We start from the raw sequence: 22,168 nt of genomic DNA on the forward strand, positions 1-22,168 counted from the left end.
CAAAACGCCGGTACTAATCCGGGAAAGTAAAGGAATGAGACAAACACAAAAGGCTACACCAAAAGGGTGAGCTGAACTCTTTAACGAGTATTCTAATGGAGACAAAAACGAGCTCTGGCTACTAGGAAGTGTACCACGCAGGTAATCAAAACGAAGACTTTAACATCTGGTTTGCTAGGAGGGAAAAAGAGGAACACTCGCTTTAACACCAGGCCTCTGCTAAGCTTCCCTCCTCGAATGACAGAGGGAGCTGCCTTTTATAGGAAGCACCTGATTGAGAAGATTAGCGACACCTGGCTCAGCTAGAGCCAGGTGAACAGGTAGGAGCTCTGAGGCCACCTTGTGGCCACAAAACAGACAACGTCTGTAACAGGTAATGATAGTTTTTGGCTATATCGCAATACGGCGATATTGTGATAACACATGACGTCACTAAGATGTGCACCCTGCTGACAATGGGACAACAGAATGGCAGTGACTGCAAGCATGGAGTGGGCGGAGGAGGAGGCCTATATGCCTCAAGTGGCATATATTTGCCACATGAGGATATCTAAAAGCATGTCAATTTGACATCTATAAACAGATGAAAAAATATATCGCAATATATATCGTTACTGCACATGCTTCAGATTATATCGCAATATAGATTTGAGGCCATATTGCCCAGCCCTATTCTTATCTACACTCTTTTTTTAAACTCCAAAGTCTTAAAACAATATATTAATTTCTACTTTTATTTATTGTTTTCATAACAGAATAGAACTGTTTTGAAAACTTTGTCAGGCTGACGAAGTTTGCAGCCGCAAACAAAACGTTGCAGGTAAATAAAACCCTTCTATGTTTTCAAAAGAACTAAAAGATGGAATTGTTGTTTTATCCATGTTCACAGGCTGGGATCCTAAAGGGAATTTCCATCCTACTTGTGTGGCTGAATGACATCTTCAACCAATTTTGGTACATTTGCCAGAAAGCACAACATCGTGATATGTTTAATGTAAGTATTGTGACATCTTTTGGACAACAAGACAACAATGCACATTGACATAATTACCTTTCTTTTCATAATAGTGCCAGCTCTCGTGTTTCTGTTGGTGAGTGCTTCTGTCACATGTAAAGTTTTCAAATAAAACTTATTTTTTCTGTTAGGACATGTGGGTGGGTGTGCTTCACCATGTCACAGGGAAGCATGAATGGACCCGTGGCAAATGTGACCATGGACCACTTGATGCAACGACCAGTGATAAAGAGCTCATGGTACCATGATCTCCACCACACGAGGCTCTTCAATGAATCATGTTCAACAGACGCTGGTTGAAGGATGCCACCAATCTGACCTTTAGGTATATTAATAACATTTTCATAAGCAAAAAAGCTAAAGTGTCGATATCAAAGCTGACAATTTTCATATAGAAATGACAATTGTGGGTGAAAAGGCAATCAAAAGTGTGATTCCTAATAATCCATAAAGTTGTAGCTTTTGTTTTTTTACAGGTCAACTTCAGAACTGGAGAGTTTCCAGAATTGCATTCTCATGTAATCTATGTATGATCTAATGCTGCTGTTCTCTCTCCATAAAGGCCCCAGCTACGTGAAGCATCAAAAGACAGGAATGACTTCTTTAATGCTCACAGATTTATTAGAAATTAAGAAAAAATACTATGTACAAATGCAAATAACAGAACTTTTTTGTACATAAATAAAAATAAATATATTGCACAAACTGTTTGTTTATTTTTGGGAGAAAATGCTGTCTTCAGCTAAAGTTATCTTGAGGTATTGTGCTGTTTTGGAACTACTGTAGTTGTAGATAAACGGTTTGGATTTTTGGGTTAGGGTGCCCTCAGTCAGGAAGATGGTGTCCTGGTGTCTTGCCGAAACTCCAGGATATCCAGCATCACCCCTGGAAGACGGGTCACCACTCTCGAGAATATAATCTCTCTCCTCCTGGCTCAGGTGTTGTAAAGCTGTCTAGAAATTAAAGAGCATATGTTTACATGACTAGAGTCATATCTCCAGTGAGTGATGTTTTCGTTTTTGGCATCTCTCGATTATTTTATTTTATTTTTTTACACAAATGGCTACAACCAACCTGCATCTCAGCTATACTGGCAGCTCTCAGCTGTGCAAGCTGGTCTCGGTCCTCTTCTCTGAAAGCTGTTCGCTGCCTACCCCGGCGCCCTGGTCCTCTTGAAGGAGCTCTGGACCTCAACCTGCTGCCCTCACCCCTTGAGCGTGTCCTTCCCCGACCCTCGGAGCGACCTTTTCCTCTCCCCTTTCCTTTAGCCCCTGGTCTCAGACTTTCCCACGACACATCAAAGTCTGTGGCAGGCTCAGGCACACTCCATCTGAACTGTCTTCCATCACTCCTTCCAATGTGAATTCCTGAAAATCAATGACAGTAATAGAAAAATGACTATTACCCTGTAGGTCTTGTTGATATTATGATTTTATTTTGATGCATTTTTGAACTAAGCATTGAAATTTATGTTCTTATTTACATTGTTGTGATGCCTGTCCTGTAATGAAATTGGTTTCACAAATGATGTCAGTGACTTGAAATTGGATGTTCTTACATGATGTATAAACAATAACATTAGCTTGTTAGTAAGCTTAGTGCAAAATAATAACTGTAATTGGTCTAAAAACATCAGAAATCACCTGCAGCCACAAAGCCTTATGCTAATAAAGTAGCATCATGTTACTGTCTTGCTCGCCTGTCACAAAACTGGCTTATGAATATTTCTTAGGAAGCAGCACTTGCTTTACATCACGAGTGTCATGGCTAAATTAAAATGCTAATGTTGTCATGGAATTTTACAAATATTAAGACTAAAGTAACAATGTTACTTACTTCATCGCTCGACACGGTGCCTTGTTCGAGCCGCGCTCTGGCCGTACATCACTGAAACTTTTTTTTTCTAGTGAAGAATTTGTGCGCGCTCTCGTGCCAGGCTGCAGTTACTCACAGCGCCGAGTGCGTCGCTAAAGAGTTTCGTTTCTTCATCCTGCCCCATGCTCCTTTAAGGTCCATTACATATCTGTAAACCTAGTTCACCTTTTTTATGTTGTGGGCCAAAAACACCAACATGCCCACATTCTTGAGTAAAAGACAGCCCCTTGACTTATTAATAATAAATCCTGCTTTGGAGAATATGCGCTCTGGAGGAGTAGAGGTTGCAGGGATGCAGAGCAGGCGTTTGGCTGCCCGAGCAAGTCATGGATATCTTTCCTCATTATTTTTCCACCACGCAAGTGGCCCCACAACAGTGTCCACTTTACTTCTGTCCTGAAGATGATCTTTCATTTTGTCGCAAGAGGATCTTTGTGTGCTCGGCTCATCAGCGTCATCCTCTGCACCATGTCCACAAAGAAGCATTGCTATCTCCATCTCTTTTGCCGTTTTCTGTTTTTTGTCAGCGGGTTCTCATCTTCACCTGTCTGCTCTGTGCTGTCTCCTGAGAGACTTAGTCTCTGTGCAAGTTGTGCGACTTCAGAATAGGCCTCATCCCATTTCTCATCATTAAGAAAAGGCAGCTGTTTGAAGCGCGGGTCCAGTACTGCAGTTAAAATGTACAGGCTGCTTGTCATCACAACTTGATCTTTGAGTTTCCATCGACTATCTATTTCCTGCACAAGTTTAAGTTTCGACAGGATCGTCGGCTAGCAGTGCCTACACCACGCTCAGGACAATCCAGACTCCTCTCATGCGTCATTCCGCAAATGTGGAATGACCTACCAAGTACTACCAGAACAGGGGCTTCCTTTTCAATTTTCAAGAAACTCCTGAAGACCCTGCTCTTCAGAGAGCATCTTCTAAACTAGCACCCTCCTTGCACCCGTCCCCCCTCTCTACTGTCCACTCCTTGTTCCCTCCTCTCCATGATTGATGTCAAGTTGTTGCTGTTATTGTTGTTGTTAGCCTCAAGGGCAACATGCCGATAGAACAGGTCAGACGCACCTAGTAAATAAAATTACCAACAAAATCAGGAATCTGTTTCTTTGCTTCATTGTTCTGGTGCTGAAAACATCACTAATGCGGATCAAAGGAGATACAGTAATCCCTCGCTACTTCACGGTTCGTTTATCGCGGATTCGCTGCTTCGCGGATTTTTTCTTTGGAGCATTTTTCAGGGGGAATTCGCAGATTCGCGGTATTTTTCACTGATTCGCGGTATTTTTCTATGCGAAATATCAAATTCTTGTTTTTTTTCATAAATTTCATCATAAAATGCATTTTTTGTAATAAAACTAAAAAAAACCAAGTAAAAAAATTTTTTTTCTTGAGTTTTACCCACAAAAAGAGAATGTGATCATACGATAATTCAATAGGGAGCGTGGTTTCACAGACGCGGAAGTGATAGCGTTGGTGAAACGCCGGCTGATCTAGGAAACCCCAGAGCGTTCGAGCGTCAATGAAGTGACACGGAAATGCCGGGCTTTCCAGAAGTAAGTAAGATAACTTACTATGAGCTGATAGTTCGTTGGATTGATCGGTAGGTTGGAAACTCTGATCATGAATCTGAAGAAACGATGACTGAGTGGTGAGCTGGAAAGGCGACTTCCGTTTATAGCCGCGGTTTGTGATGTAGGTGCGACGTGGAGGGAATCCCCGCGAGGGGCATGCTGGGAGTCCCTACTTCGCGGATTTTCACCTATCGCGGCCAGGTCTGGAACGCATCTACCGCGATAAACGAGGGATTACTGTACACAGATGGATGCACCTCTTATCAATACATTATTTTAAATCTGAAATTGATATGGATTGATCAGAAGTTATGTGTATTGTTTATTTGAAAACTATTTACAGAGCAGCCTCAGAATTGAGATTAAATAATTTTGATCACAATAGTAAAGGAACTATTACAGAACAAGTTTTTCAGTCAGAACATTAATATTTAAGTGCATGAATTAATACATCTGAACTCATGCAGTAGGAACTAGGAAATATGAAATACTAGAACCACTTTATTTTAATTTGATTAAACTATTTACAGAGCAGCTCCCGGCTATAGTTTTGTGTGTAGGGAGGGGCGGGCGCTCTATGCGACTGGCCAATCACAGAGCGTGAAGACAGTCAGTTACCCAATGAGGATTTTCCTTCAGCACGATTACAGATTTTTACTCGTTTTACTCGTTTCATGCTCGTATTAGTCAAAAATGCTTTATCCGTACCGGATACTAGTCCGAAACGAGTATCCGGCTCATCCCTAGCTTTAACCACCCTGCCCTGCCTCCTCCTCCTTGCTGCCTGCCGGCTGTGATCACAAGCAACAACAGAGTAGTTCCCGCTGCTTCTTCGGGAAACGGCACAAAAAAAAAATCAATAAAACTTGGGATCATGTAGGCGTGGTGCTGGGATTTCAGCCATGGCGGGCCGCCACGGCTACGCCCATGTAAGGGAAACACTGAGATACATCAACTAATACTTGGGAGTCATAAAAGTGCAGCTTTATTTATATCAATGAAAAGATTTTCTGTCATGCTGTAAGAAAGTATTCTATTTATTTTATTCAGTCATGAAAGTATTTCATGTAGATGGAAACTGATCATACATATAGATACATATTGACCCTTTGTATGTGATGTCTCTCCACTCATGGGACCACCCCCTTCACCATGGTGGATAGCAAAAAGACCATTTACACATGATAAAACTCCAGTGAAACTAGTCAAAACAATCCAGTTTGTAGCCTTTTGTCACTTTTATTTAGTTGAATTCACAGTAAAATTGTAACAGCTTCCTGCGCGGTTGGCTGCACTAACATACAAGGATGTAAAGTCAACTTATTTTTTTGTGTGGGTCAAATAACTTTCATGAACACTGAGGACAGATGTAAACTGCAGCGATCAATCAAATGAACTAGCAGCTCTCAAAGTATCTTTGGATTTGCAGCGAACATGTTTGTACCGAGCAAGATTAACATTCATCATGAGGGGGACAGGAATAAATGTGACGTGTTTATATTATTGATAATCCTAATGGGTGGATGGCTATTTCCCCACTGAGGATGCGCAGTAGCGTTCACTGTAGTGAAATACGTGATAATGATTTACAACATTATTGCTCCAATGTATGATTACGTGTGTTAAAATTACATTATTTAGTATGAGCGTCGCTGTTCAGCGATATCTTGTCTCATCCAGGTCTGAGAGCAGCAGCTGAACCCAGTGACAACACCAGCAACAAAAAACTAAAATGGATCCGGACCTTTTTTTATATCGGCATTAGTACAACGTGAAATGCTGTTTATAACAAAATTAAAAAGTCAGCAGAGTGAACTTTGGCAAACTTGTTTACATCCGTGAACAGCCGCAGAGAGAACTTAATGTAACGTTTGTAAGCTAGTTAACATTTAACTTTTGTAAATATCACTCTATGAGCCCCTTCTACTTCTTCTGTTAACTGAACTGGGTTTGAACTAGTTGAAGGAATGCTAAATATTGCAAAAAACAACAAAAAACTATTTCAGGCTCTACTTTTCCCTTTGTTTAGTACTCGTGTCGCTCACTGTTTACATGCTTTTGCCAACCAGTGTGGTAGACCCAGGTGTCATTGCTGCAAAGTGTCAATAGGCTGTAGTTGTAGTTGGTAGTTGCCAATACACAAACATATATATCCATATACTAGGACTGGGCGATATGGCCTAAGATCAATATAACGATATATTGAGGATTTAGCCTCGATGGCGATAAATGGACGATAACTACCGGTATGCACAGAAACAAAAGTTGTCCCTAGATGGGGCTGTCACATGTATTACGTCGAGTCCCATGTTTTACTAAATTTTACTCCCATTACAGAGAAACGTCTTCATTTAACACTTTTCTTAGCTTTTTGTACCATAAACTTACAGACACCTCTCAAATCATATTTACTCTCCCTCTTTACAAAAACTGTTGTACTTTGTCAGGCAGTGACATGAATTTTGCTCTAAACATAATTTGCAAAATGTTATAATTTAGATCCTCTACTTTTATAACCAGTTATTTTAAAAACAACGGATCAATATGAGCGTAGTAAGTACTCTTAGTTTTTATTACTCGTAGGAGTGTTTTAAAGGTTGATCCCCATATTTCCATACAGTAAGACATTAAATAAAATTTAAATACATCTAGTTGACGGTTCGTGTCTCATTAGGGTTAATGTATCTTTGTTTACAGAACAAGGGGAATTCCTGGCGCTGGACCTTGGTGGATCCAACTTCAGAGTTCTCCTGGTTAAAGTTAAGGGTAATGGAGAGCAAAAGGTGGAAATGGAGAATCAGATCTATGACATTCCTGAGCATGTCATGAGAGGCAGCGGTTCAGAGGTAAGATGTCACATCCTTCATGACTAAAACTGTCCTGTTTTATGTTCCAGTCAGTTTAAAAGTGTCACATATTGTAATCAGATTTCTCAGCGTGTAATTTAGTCACACTAGATCGCCTATTGTTAAAGACTGAACAGTAAATCAGGTGAGGTAAAGTCCTTCTGGTGTTACTTTCTTACACCTTTATTTCTTTACTTCTGCCACAAAGCTTAGCATGTCAGGCTCACAGTAATAGTGTAAAACAATGGAGGTGAACAAAAACAGCACAGCTGAAAATCCTCATTTTCTACATGTTACACAGATCTGGTGATTTCAGTCATTTCACTTGGCTCTGTAACGTCAAATGAAATGGCTCAAATGAAAGATGTATATGGTGCAGCTAAGTTCTGTAGTTAAAGCTTAGATAAAGGACAGTTATTTTTGACTTGTATAAGAAAGCAGTCTATTGATTCCTAGAATCTGGAGCTGTGATTCTGTTGACTTCAGACAGTGGTATTGTAGCTGTAAGACCTTGTCAGATTGTCCTTGCAAAATGTTCCAGGAGGCATTTCAGACTTGACAGTGTTTTTCTCAGTTGCTGTCTGGTTAATGGGAGGCGGTAGGTTTCTGAAACAGGCTTTAGTCTCAGGTACTGTAAAATAATATTCAGCACACCTGTCAGGTGCCCGAGAAACTCATCAACACACTTGCATTCAGTCCACCTGTTGTTTTCAGTGTAGTTTTTGTCACGTAACCAAACCAGTTCAGATCATTAGTTGGTTAAGACAATCCAACCTGCCTTTATAAAATCACAGAAAGTGCGAGACAGCCGTGTAACACCAAAGCAAAGACCGATCCAATCCCAGCGCTAACAATGGCGTAAATCTTCAAAGATAAACAAATATAATAATTCACCTTCTCATTCGTAGTTTTATTACTCACAGGTGAAAAACCAAAGATAGGCAATACGGTTTTTCGTGTTTTTGTGTTTGTTGGTAAACTCCTTGAAATATATCCTGATTTTAATGACATCCTCAGCAAATCCAGTAATCACGCATACAACCGAGAAACTGTTTGTTAACCTGTGGTGGGAAAACGTATCTTAGCCAGAGTCATGATGAAAAATCAATCAAATAAGGTTTATTAATTAACCTGCAGCCAGAAAGAGAAGGATATAATCAGATCTCTGACCTCACGAGTCACACGCCTGCAGACTCAACTACTAAATGCATCTGTCACACGCACAACCTGCTATAGAAATAAACTCAAAATAAACATCTGGTCTTCCAGAATGATCCTGCAGTTATCAAACAGGTAGGTTTAACTATGACCATCATAAAAACAGATGGTCTTATCTACAGATTTGTAAATAAAAATGTTCGGTGATTTAAAATTGCCATCACAAACCACATCCCACATGGCTCCAACAGGTAAAGGACTTAATCACACACAAAAGTAGCAACTCCGTCAGTTTTACTGCCTTCGTGCTAGAATTTGATGTGATATTAGCTGAGCGACATTGACGACACATACTCTGATTGCACAGGATTGTGTGATTTTGCATGAGACTGCTTTTAACTTTATGTTCAAATTTTAACCCAAACTGCTCTAATTTCATTTCTCAAAAGAAGATCTTAGTTTAAAACTCTGACATGAAAGACAGGGATTACTAATTTATAGTTGGCTGTCTGCTCTTTGTGGATTCTTATAGGAACACTGGTTTTATTGTCTGGAGCTGCTTGGCGCACGCACGCACGCACACACACACACACACACACACAGACACACACACACACACACACACACACACACACACACACACACACACACACACACACACACACACAGGGAGAGAGACTGACAGAGTCTAACATCTTAGATGTATGACTGAAAATAACACAGTAAAAGTGTCTACTGGAACTAGTCTTATCAATGATGAGATCTGATTACATTCAGACTCAGTTTAAAGTAAAGTAAGAAAATAAATTTTTAAAACAGTCATTACATGTTTAAACAAAAGTTTTTCTCTTTTACTTCTGTAGTCTTCTTGAATCTGAAGTTACCCTTAATATACAGTGCATCTGGAAAGTATTCATAGCGCTTCAATTATTCCGCTTTTTTGTTTGTTACAGCCTCATTCTAAAATGGATTAAATTCATTTTGCCCATAAAATTCAACACACAACACCCCATAATGATAATGTGAAAAAGTGTCTTTGAAGTTGTTGCTAATTTATTAAAAATAAAAAAAACTTGAGAAATCACATGAACATAAGTATTCACAGCCTTTACTCAGTACTTTGTTGATGCACCTTTGGCAGCAATTATAGCCTCATGTTGTTTTGAATAGGATGCCACAAGCTTGCCACATCTATCTTTGGGCAGTTTTGCCCATTCCTCTTTGCAGCACCTCTCGATCTCCATCAGGTTGGATGGAAAGCGTCGGTGCACAGTCTCCAGAGATGTTCAGTGGGGTTCAGGTGTGGGCCCTGGCTGGGCCACTCAAGGACATTCACCAAAGTTGTTCTGTAGCCACTCCGATATTTTGGCTGTGTGCTTAGGGTCATTGTCCTGCTGAAAGGTGAACCGTCTCCCCAGTCTGAGGTCAAGAGAACTTTAGAGCAGGTTTTCATCCACGATGTCTCTGTACATTGCTGCAGTCATCTTAACCTCTATCCTGATTAGTCTACCAGTTCCTGCCCCTGAAAAACATCCCCACAGCGTGATGCTGCCACCACTATGCTTCACTGTAGGGATGGTATTGGCCTGGTGATGAGCAGTGCTTTATTTTCTCCAAATGTAACAAATGCTATCCCTACATAATATGTAGGGATAGCATACATATGTATTTTGGGTGCTTTTAAAGCTCAATGTACCACACTACATTTGACCAATAAGAAATGAATTTCTATATAAATATGGAAATTCAGTCTGATTGATCTTTGAATGTTTAACCAGAAGATTTAGAATTCTTTGTTTCTTCAGGGATTGTAAGACACTTCGTATCAATTCAGACAGTCAATTTTATAAAAAGAAATTTATTTTCCAAACAATTAAAAAAACATGACAACTAGGAACACTTCATGTGTTGATTGAATCTAAGTGGATGGAAAGTGAGGTGTGATGATGTGAATGTGATGTTATCAGAACCTTTGAATCTGAAGAAACTGAGTTCTGAGAGAGTGAATTTGGTCTGCTATAAACTATAGTGATGGTTTGTAAAACCACATCAGACACAATCTGTCGAGTCTATGTACCCTCTCGGAGACCCCCATGGTAGATCCGGAATGTCAGGAGGTCCGTGGACCCCAAAGGTACCGAAGTCCATTGAAGAAACCGCAGTGCCACTAGACCAGTCTCGAGATGCCTCCAGGACACGACATTATTATGACTTAGCTATCTCATAATAATGAGATAGCTAAGTCATAATAATGAGATAGCTAAGTCATAATTATGAGATAGCTAAGTCATAATTATGAGATAGCTAAGTCATAATAATGAGATACTATCTCAATATTATGAGATACTATCTCATTATTATGACTTAGTATCTCATAATTATGACTTAGTATCTCATAATTATGACTTTGTATGAGATAGCTATCTCATACAAAGTCATAATTATGAGATACTATCTCATTATTATGACTTTTTATCTGACTGGTGGGAATGGGCTTCCATAGAAACAGCGCAAAAACAAACAAACAAAAAACTTGGGATCTTGTAGGCGTGGCGGTGGGATTTAAGCCGTGGCGGGCCGCCACGGCTACGCCTATGTAAGGGAAACCCTGGACCATCAGATTATTGGTCACCTCCCTTACCAAGGCCCTTCTCCCCCATTCACTCAGCTTAGAAGGCCGGCCAGCTCTAGGAAGAGTCTTGATGGTTCCAAACTTCTTCCACTTATGGATGATGGAGGCCACTGTGCTCATAGTAACCTTTAAAGCAGCAGACATTCTTCTGTAACCTTCCCCAGACAGTCCTGTCTTGGAGGTCTACACTCAAGTCCTTTGTCTTCATGCTTGGTTTGTGCTTTGACATGCACTGTCAACCCAGGTGCTTTATATAGACAGGTGTATGCCTTTCCAAATCATTTCCAATCAACTTAATTTACCACAGGTGGACTCCAATTAATCTGCTGAAACAGCTCAAGGATGATCAGTGGAAACAGAAGAATGCACCTCAGCTGAATTCCGAGCTTCACGTCAAAGACTGTGAATACTTATGTTCATGTGATTTCTCAAGTTTTCTATTTTTAATATATTTGCAACAACTTCAAGACACTTTTTTCACATTATCATTATGGGGTGTTGTGTGTTGAATTTTATGGGCAAAATGAATTTAATCCATTTTGGGATGAGGCTGTAACAGAAACCAAAAAGTGGAATAAGTGAAGCGCTATGAATACTTTCCGGATGGACTGTATCTATTACTCCTCATGCCTTGCTTGGTTCTTTTAAAACACAGAGATGAACCAAGCAAGGCAAGGTGACAGAATACACAGAATGAATGTACAGAAGATAGCATTCCTCTGCTTTTGCATCATTAGGACTTTCCCTCTAAATGAAAAACGTTCACAAATACTTCTAATTTGATCCAAAGGCTTTAGTGTGGACTGTGATGGTTGCAGCACCCACGCTGAGGTTGTTCAGCTCATACTTAATGAGAAACACTTTTTCTCTCCTCGTAGCTATTTGATCACATAGCTGAATGTCTGGCTAATTTCCTGGAGAAGATGGGCATAAAGGATAAAAAACTTCCTCTGGGCTTCACCTTCTCTTTTCCCTGTCAGCAAACCAAACTGGATGAGGTGAGTATCATTACATTTGTGTCAGTTTGACTATATTAAAGCCATAGAGCCACCACTAATTCTTATATAATTTACTAAAAATAAAATCCCCCTAAGAGGTTTCTCAGACTCCCCGAAGGACATATTAAGTTATTTTTTGGACTGCCTCTTAGCTAAGGGAGTGGACTCTCTCCATGAATAAAGAACATTACTTAAACATCCTCCCAGAGGAACTCCTCCAACCCTCCAACAACAGTTTAGTGATGAAGAATGGCTTCTCCATTACAAAGCACCATCTTATAAGGTTAGAGTAGCTTTGGAGAACAAAACAGCAATTTTGGATCCATTGTTAGAAAACTGCCCAGACCTTGATCCTATGGGTTTCTGGTTCAAATCCTGGCTGGCTGCAGGATTTGGACCCTAAGTTGTTTGACACTATGATGGAGCTAACTGCAGAGGTTTTGAAAATGAAGAACCGACACTAAAATATAGACTCTTGTGAGGAATGTTTTTTTGCTGCTGTGTTTACGTGTTTTTGTTTACAGTTTACGTGAATTGCAACTTCACTACATTTTTATATAAACTACATTACATTACATTAACTACATTTTTATATGTAGTTATCATAAGTACTACTCACTGCATGATCTGGAAAAAAACAAACCATAACATTGTGTCAGTTTAGACAAAAACATGAGAAATAATACAAAAACACAGTTTGTTATTTTCTAACCAAAATGTACAAGTCTCTTACCCATAACCCAACTTTCAGAACTGAAGAAGCCTCTTGAATGAGAGGCAGAACATCTGTGATAACCAGAAAAGCCTTTTGAAATACGATCGGCCAGTCTGAGGTGCACGCTGATTGTGAAAACAAGGAACAAAAAAAAGGAAAAGGACAGGAAAATGATTGGGACAGAACAATCTGTTTCACTAGATCTACGCCACATGGTTCTAACTGTCTCCATGAACTCACCCACATTGGCTTGCGACCATGGAAGGCTGTGTTGATTTAACAGCCAGGAACGAGCAGAGTGTCTTGTCTAGTTGAAGCTAAACATTAGCAACTCCACAACATGGCGGATCACATGCAACTTTTGATTGTTTTTATTTTCTATTCACTCAGGGTGATCAGCTGTGAGCTTATTTTGTCGATCAAACGTGGCAGAAGTGTTCAAGACACAAATATGCGTGATGTTCTTGGAATTTCTGCCATTCTCGCGTCAGATCCTTGCATTCTGCTGGGTTAATAGCCTTAACCTATGAAAGTTTGTACACATCTCATCATCTGTTTAAATGACTATCATTTAATTAAAATAAAATTTAAAGCTGATTATGATTTAGACCTATTTTTCACTAGTTCCTATTAGTTTAGAAGAGGAATAAACCTATAATTTAGTGCAATTTTCTTGTGTTTTATAAATTTTGCACCCAGGTAAGGGTTATGTTTAGCCTATTTCAGGGGTCGGCAACCTTTTCCCATCAAAGAGCCATGATTACCCGTTTCCCACAGTAAAGAAAACACTGGGAGCCGCAGCAGCTGCAGTGTTGTGGGTGGGCCTACCCAATTGCTCTTGGGCCCACCCAAAGACAGCCCAGAGCTGCTTTAACTCATGACAGCAGGTGACAGCAACCAATATCATTCGCTCATGTACCTCACAGTTATCTTTCAACAGAAGACAATTAATAAAACAATTAGTATAAAATTGATCCAGAAGTTGTAGCCCATCTCTGCCTACAGCATTTAGATATTTTTCACCCTGCTGGTTTTAATAGTTGGGCAGGTGCCACTTTTTGACGTGTCACATGTCTCCTTTTAAATTGTGTTTAAACTGTTCAGAATACAAATCCAGGCTCTTTCTCGTTGGATTGTTGTAATTAAACTTAGTACAGAACGAAACTTTACATGAAACAATGTTGAAAAGGAAAGAAAATGATCCTATCAATTAGTTTTTTCCCTCATTTACAGTGACGGAGATAATGGCGCAGTGTGCATGGCTCTGGTGTTAATCAAGTTTAATGCTCCTGTTTGCAACAATCTTCACAAGATGGCAAAACAGTTATATGGCAGGATTCGCAGTGACCAGATATTTCCCGTATTTGATCGTTTATTTTGATGTAGAAACCTCAAGCCTGCAGATGTGCTGACATTTTAATCGTTATGCACATCGCGGAGGTAGCAACTTCAATCAAGAAAAAATTCCCATCAGGACATCTGAGCTGGACACTGAGCTCAGCGGAGCTCACAGTCAGCGCACACGTAAGTTGAGCAGCGAGCTGAAGATGTGTAGGTCAGGGGCTTGGAGCGAGTCGCAGAACCAGAGCGCATGCAGGAAGATTTTTCTCACTGAAGCGAGTGTTTTCCAAACCCTGTCTGTCACTTAGAAAATGTTCCCTGATTATGAAACTTTGGCTGAATAGCGCTTGTTCCTGTTTCCAATGTGGCGACGCCACGACGCATCCATGAGCCTGTTTGAGGACAAGTCCAGAATCTCATGTCCTCTTCAGCTCAGAAAGCTCCTATAGAGACATCTGGTTACGCACCAGCAGGTGACCTGTCAACCGCTGAACCTGTTCAGGTTTACGTGGACAATCTTTACATTTAGAATTGGCATACAGATAAAAAATGAATGCAGTAAAATAAAATTTATTTTAATTAAATAATCATTAATTATTTTACATGCAGATTCATCAGATGGATGAAAGAGCCGCATATGGCTCTAGAGCCGCGGGTTGCTGACCCCTGGCCTATTTACTCTGCTTTAAAATGATTTCCTCAATGCTTGAGTGTCAACGGATACAAATAAAGTAAATCCAACATCTCCTTGGGCGTGTCACTGTTCTCACTATTGTCTATGTTTACACATTTAGAGGATCTGAGCAGAGCTCCATCCCCTGTTGTTTGGTAATAGGTAGAAGACAACTCGTCACTTTATCCTGACATTATTAAGGAACCAAAAAATAAAATAAAATTAGCTCAATCATATTCTTTAAAATGATGATACTGCCTCCACTGCTGTGTGCTTCAACACAGGGACTTCAGCTTGTGATGAGCTTTCACAAGGCCACAGATGCTGCAGCTCTTCTTGTTATCACTTTTAGTCATCCACTGTCAGTTGCTTCTATTTTCAGCAGTCAGAGTGGGCCTCGTTACACCACTGCTTCAGTTGAATTATTATCTATCAAATGTACTCTCTAAACTACAGTCACAGTTTTTCCTTGAATTTACAGTGACACAGCGCAACCTTTGCATGGGATTTAGTCCAGTCCAAGATAGGGCTGGATGATAATTTAATAGTTCAGTATATCTAGCGATAGACATGTGGTGCGATAGATAAAAAAAACGGGTCGATTAAACTTCGATAAAAAAGTTTCCTTTTTTCATTATAACCTACCATATAAAACCATATTTATATAGTATGTTTAAAATGCAGCATGGGAGCTGCCCAAAGTGCTGCACAGGCTAAACGAAACACAACCAATCTAAGCAACTAAAACAGAAGATAAAAATACCTATCAAAAGCAGATAAAACATGAGGAATACTAAGAACACATAAAACAATAAAGTGGTCAAAATTGTAAATGGCCTGTATTTGATATAGCGCCTTCTAGAGTCCTGGAACCCCCCAAGGCACTTTACAACACAGTCATTCACCCATTCACACACACATTCACACGCTGGTGGAGATGAGCTACGATGTAGCCACAGCTGCCCTGGGGCGCACTGACAGAGGCGAGGCTGCCTATCACTGGCGCCACCGGTCCCTTCGACCACCACCAGCAGGCAACGTGGGTTAAGTATCTTACCCAAGGACACAATGACAGCGACAGACTGAGCGGGGCTCGAACCTGCAACCTTCCGATTATGGGGCGAGCACTTAACTCCTGTGCCACGAGTCAATATCTAAAAGGCACATCGTAAAAGTGGGTCTTTAAATGAGATTTAAAAACCGCCAATGATGGAGCCTGTCAAACTTTAATGGGTAACGAGTTCCACAGCTTTGGGGCAGCATGTACAAATGCTCGTTCACCCCTTGATTTGTATCGCATCTGGGATGTGCACAGCAGCAGGAGGTCAGCCAACCACATTGTGCGCGTGGGTACATAGGGAGTGAGCAGGTCTGAGAGACAGGGAGGTGCCAGGTCGTTGAGTGCTTTAAATACAAAAGTCAACAACTTAAGCTATACTCTGAAAATGACAGAGCCAGTGAAAATGTGCCAGGACAGGGGTAATATGGCTACCTATGTCTGTGCGTATTTGTTAAAAACCTGGCAGCAGCGTCCTGGACGACCTGCAGCCGATTCGGGGCAGTGACCGGAGCACCAACTAGGAGGGCGTTTGCATAGCCCAGGCGAGAGGTAATGGAGGCATGGATGACTGACTCCAAATGCCTCCGTTTCAAGATTTAACTGAGGCGAGTAAGGCAGCGAAGCCGATAAAAGCAAGACCTCAATACACAGTTTATCTGTGGGGCCATTGAGAGTTAAGCATCCAGCTTTACCCTGAGACTTGTCATGCACTGTTTGGGGTTGAAAGCCACAAACTGGGTGAGAGCCATGGTGGTCGCAGGGGTCAAAAACAATAGACTCATTCTTCCTTTCATTTAACTTTAAGAAGTTGGATGCCAGCCAGCCCTTTACATCATCAGGCAACCAATTGCGAGCCCGCGTTCTTCTCATCCATTGCTTTATATAATTGACAGTCATCAGCATAAATGTGATAGCTCAGGCTGTGCTGATTCAGGATTTTATTCAGGCAGAAGGTAGATAGAAAACAGCAATGGCCTGAGAACAGAGCCTTGTGGCACCCCCAAGACAGTGGGAGACGGGAGGATGCACAGTCACCAATCTGGACAGAGATGGATCGGTTGGATAGGTAGCAGCGGAACCATTTATGTCACCCCAACCCAAGACCCAAGCCGGTCCAATAAAATATGGTGATTGACAGTATCAAAAGCTGCTGAAAGGTCCAGCTGGAGCAGCAGTACCCTAGACCCAGAGTTGGATGCTACCAGAATGTCATTTAGCACCCTAATCAAAGCAGACTTAGTGCTATGGCGTCGTCTGAAGGTGGACTGAAATACATCCAACAATGAGTTGATGTTCGTATGAGCAGAGATCTGACCGTGAACAATTTTCTCAAGGACCTTTGAGAGGAACGGGACTTTTGATATAGGGCAGAAGTTCTCATAAATGGAGTGATCCAGACCAGAATTCTTCAATATCGGCTGAACAACCACATCTTTAAAAACCTTAGGGTGAGCCTCAGCACTGGAGTGTTCCCTATCAGGTAGCAGCATACTAGACTCACTACCACCGACTCGGGCACGATACATCACCAGGCCCTCCCTTCTCAAGCCAAAACAGAGCATTAGGCAGCCGCAACAAAATGTCTAGGGCTGCCACGATTAGTCGACTCATTACGATGATGCTGACAAATAAAATAGACCTTATTTTATTTAAAAAAAAAATTAATCTTGCCTGCTGCAGCACATTTGGCCTTTGCTTTCTGCCTTTCTGCTCAGCCACCGCTTTAGGTCCGAGGCACATGCGCAGTGGTGGCCATCCAGCTCAGCTTTCACCAGAGAATGTGGCGAGTCACAACTTAGCTGAAAAGATTGGGAATGTTATACAAATTCAAAAGAAAGGCCCGTGGAATGCAAACTCTGCAAAGCGAAACTCCTTTCACGGGAGCACATCAGCAATGAATGAGTATCTTGAGAGGAAGAACAAAGAGTCACATCGATAAGTTTACCTCTTGTTAGCTGCTAACATCAACAGAGAGTTACTTGTATTTATAGCTGTAGCAACACCAGTAGTGGTGGTGATGTTATTACCTTTAGAACATTTGTATGTCACATATTTTTGCTCTAATTACAAACGCTAATGATTTATTTAATCCCGCATAATTACAGTGTTCATAAAGTGCTCCTCGTCAATGGACAAGTTTGTTACGTGCACACCTCAGCAAGTTAATGTCCTGACCGAGGCCATTGTGAGCAAGTTGGTCACGAGACTCCTGTCCATGGTCAGTGACTTGATGCAATTAGCTGGGTTCCGTATATAGGAACTTTTTTCTGATTGGCTTAATGAACAGACCTTTTGTTGGAATACCATGTGAAGTGCCTTGAGACGACTCATGTCGTGATTTGGCGCTATATAAATACACTTGAATTGAATTGAATGGTCGGTATCAAGGTTTCAAAGAGATGATCAAGCAGCTCAACCCAAGATACCACAACAACAATGACAACTATCTACCAGGCTGATCCCATTTCACCACCATGATGGAAAAGAAGAACTAAACAACTTTTAAGGTGTGTGTGTGTGTGTGTGTGTGTGTGTGTGTGTGTGTGTGTGTGTGTGTGTGTGTGTGCGTGCGTGCGTGCGAGCGTGTGCGTCTTTGTCTGTTTCTCTCCGGACACAAAAAAATGGTAAATGGCCTGTATTTGATATAGCGCCTTCTAGAGTCCTGGAACCCCCCCAAGGCGCTTTACAACACAATCAGTCATTCACCCATTCACACACACATTCACACACTGGTGGGGATGAGCAACAATGTAGCCACAGCTGCCCTGGGGCGCACTGACAGAGGCGAGGCTGCCGAGCACTGGCTCCACCGGTCCCTCCGACCACCACCAGCAGGCAAGGTGGGTTAAGTGTCTTACCCAAGGACACAACGACAGCGACAGACTGAGCGGGGCTCGAACCTGCAACCTTCCAATTACGGGGCGAGCACTTAACTCCTGTGCCACTGTCGCAATAAACATTAGAATATAAATCATTTCATGATCAAATAAAAAGGTTGCTGACTGAGCAATCAAGAAACAAAAATTTTTTAACCCTTCCACTGTCTTATCGTGTGACCCTTCCAAGTTGATCATTGAGCAGGGTTGATGGTTTATCCCTTGAGGTCCACATGGCAGGGGTGAGGAGTGAGCACCACCTCACCCCTGCCACATGGGCCTCAAAAGATAAACCATCAATCCAGCTCAATGATCAGCCTTCCTGGCGGGGTCACCCAATAAGACAGTGGAAGGGATAAATCATTTTCTTTGTGTTAAAGCTTAGCCTACATTATTTGATATAACAGAATTATTAATCTGGTAAATAAACTAACTTTATTCTATTTAGTGAGAGATAAACTTTATTGCATTTATCCTAGTGAATCTATAATTAATTCAACAGGTAGACTACTAGTAGCACATTCCATGTCAAAGTGAGTAAAATGTTATTATTGGGAGAGGGAGAATTTTAGGTGGTTAGCAGCAGTGTTCAAGCCGATGGCTTATGGTCAGATTTATAGTGGTTTTCTCCGATGTCATCCTGGTAGAAAGGTTCGAAACTCACAAAACAAATTTTCCCCTCTTTGTATCTTGTTAGATTATGCCAATTTGGTGTGATAAACATTTGAATTCAATATGTTTTTTCACACAAAACCTAAAAAAGAAGTTTTGACGCGGTTTGAAAACAAGAACTTTTTTGGCATCAAAATGTATTTTTAAAATTAAAGGACATCATATGTGAAATCCATGGCACGTATCAAACTGGATTAGAAAATAGCTTATGTCCCCATTGACTTGCATTCATTTTTTCTTTTTTCCAGGAATCACTGACTTCCTATCCTAGCAGTACATTTTTCAAGCACCCATTTAGGAACCTGTTCCTTTAGCTGTGGCCATCTTGCTTTTAGCTAGCTATTAGCGTTTGTTGTTTTCTTCATTGTAGTAAAAGTACCCTCTGCTTTTGAGGGCAGGAGATGACACCAGTGGGTGCTCCAAGCCCCCAGGGCAAAAAGGCACCAGCTTTAACACCATGGCCTTGTGTTGCTGAAATGTTCATCCCCTTTTCATTTTCAGCTTTCTAGTAGATTGCAGCAGATTTTTATCCAGAATGTTCCCATTTCTTCATTCATCCTGCCTTCATTACTATGAAGTCTGCCAGTACCCCTTGGTGAAAAGCAGCACCACACCTTGATGCTACCACCCCATAGTTAACTGTTGGTATGGTGTTCTTGGAGTGGTGGGCAGTACACTTTCTTCTCCAAACATGGTATGTAGAATGACAACCCAAAAGTTAATTTTTGCTTTCATCTGACCACACTGTAGTATCCGAATGCTGTTTCACAAACATTAACTAAGCCTTATCATGCTATTTTTCAGCAAATGAATATGCATGGTGAGTGTGCATGTATGCCATTGCGGTTCAGTGCATTGCTTATAGTTTTCTTTGAAACAAAAATACCTGCTGATGAAGGGTCTTCCTGAAGTTCTGTTTAGAGTGGTTCTTGGCTCTCCTGATTGTTCTTTGGTCTCCTCTGACAGGAATCCTAGGTGGAGTACCTGCTTGTGGCCGGTTTATAGTGAACTGATGCTCTTTCCATTTTTGGATAATGGCCCCCAGAGTGTTCACAGGAACATTCGGCATTCTGGAAATGCACTTATAACCATTCCCATCAAAATGCATTTTAACGATAAGTTTACGAAGATCTTGGGAGAGTTTTTTGCTTTTACTCATGAAGTCTTTTCTGTGTGTCTTGCCTTTATAGGCCATTGATTAGGACTAAAGCAGCTGATATAAATTAGTACTGCTAGAGGGCAGGGTTTCTCTCAATATTGACAGTGATCTAGGCAAAAATATGTACCATGAATAAAGTATTTTTAAATCAAATTTCAGCAACAAGAGCTGCAGAAACATTTTGGATTGAAGAAAGCTAAATTACTAAGAAAGCTCACTGAACACATCTAGTTTCATAATCATGCATCACGTATTTTGATTAGAGTGATCGTGACCTGTAGGGAAACATAATTTGACTCTACTTATTCCCCAACCCTCTACAAAGATTCTTGGAATTCAGCATTCATAATTTCCATGTTCTCTTCCTGCTGAAAGGCAAACAAAAGAACATTTACATGCCTTCACTTCAACTCTCATTTTACTGAAAAACAGTAGCAATTTCTTAGCATTATAGTTGGTAGAGATGCTTGACTTAAGAGTCCATCAAGAGACAGGAGTGTTTCAATATCTGTAGAGTGGTTTCGATTCTCTGTGGCCTCATAGCAGATGGCAATGCTATAACTTTAATCTTCTAAAAATAAAGATGACTCATTGCGTTTTGACCTCAAGTTGTGTTTCAACTTTTGTTGAATGTCAATTCTGCTTGACATAATTTACCCCCTGACTTATTCTGCAGCTTAGTTTTTTGACTTGTTTTTTATGTATTTTCTAAGGCTTGACTATCAGCACAGTGAGTTTCTTGGAATTCTTTGAAATAGGCTCAGAGGCTTCTGACAATATCTGTTCACAATTGCAAGGATGTTATTTGAATTATTTAGAAAAAATGGCAGTTGTGTGGAATTCAAAAATAATTACCACAAAAGATGCTTCAGCGCTGCAGTGCTCACTTGGAAGGCCGGGTGTTTTTTGCAGCATATTTTTGACTTTGACAAAAGTCTCGCATGTGTTTTAATGTAAACTCCTATCGGATAATTACTGCTTGGGTGATTACCTTTCAGCTGGCAACAAGTTATTTACCCCAACTGGTGCAATGAGCAGCTTTTCATTTCCTAAACAAACATGTGGAAAGACACATCTGGCAGTCATGGAAAAGATGTTAGTCTGTTTGAGAAGGGTCAGATCCTTGGCATCAAGCAGAGAAAACATCTAAGGAGATGCAGAAACAACTTAAAAGTAGGGCTGCACGATATTAGGAAAACTTGCGATATGCGATAACAGTGCTTAATATTGCGATGTCAATATTACTTGCGATAAATGAACAAATACTAAAGTATGCAGTGTTGTCTTCTGTGTGATGTCTGTTCTAGGTTCATAGCAAACAAAAACTAATGCATGAATTCCATTACAACATAACATTTTAATTGAAATAAAATTGCACCTGCACCTGCTACTGTATTGGCAGTAAAAACATCCCATACCAGGGTATTTTGAAGAAATAATAATTTTAAAAAAAGAAAATAAGTTTAGATGCAACAGCAAATTCTCTCATTGCTGCTGATCAACTGAACATTTTCTCCACTCATGTGGTTAGGATATAAGGCTGTTGCTGCATTTGGAAAGTGAACTGTGCTGGG

At 40.7% G+C, this 22,168-nt stretch overlaps 2 protein-coding genes across 2 annotated transcripts in view; one reads left to right on the plus strand and one right to left on the minus strand.

Annotated features, from left to right (window-relative positions):
- LOC139063708 (uncharacterized) overlaps positions 1 to 22,168 on the minus strand; it is a 499,759-nt gene that overhangs the window by 72,905 nt on the left and 404,686 nt on the right. The gene's annotated exons all lie outside the window — the stretch shown is intronic.
- The window catches only part of hk2 (hexokinase 2), a 112,109-nt gene that overhangs the window by 15,019 nt on the left and 74,922 nt on the right, over positions 1 to 22,168 (plus strand). Inside the window, exons 3-4 of the mRNA XM_070546383.1 lie at positions 7,162 to 7,310; positions 11,979 to 12,098. Coding sequence (XP_070402484.1) covers positions 7,162 to 7,310; positions 11,979 to 12,098 — 269 coding nt within the window. The remainder of the gene's footprint in view (positions 1 to 7,161; positions 7,311 to 11,978; positions 12,099 to 22,168) is intronic.

The sequence above is a fragment of the Nothobranchius furzeri genome, chromosome 17 (assembly GCF_043380555.1).
Source record: "Nothobranchius furzeri strain GRZ-AD chromosome 17, NfurGRZ-RIMD1, whole genome shotgun sequence".
In the NCBI taxonomy this organism is placed as follows: domain Eukaryota; kingdom Metazoa; phylum Chordata; class Actinopteri; order Cyprinodontiformes; family Nothobranchiidae; genus Nothobranchius; species Nothobranchius furzeri.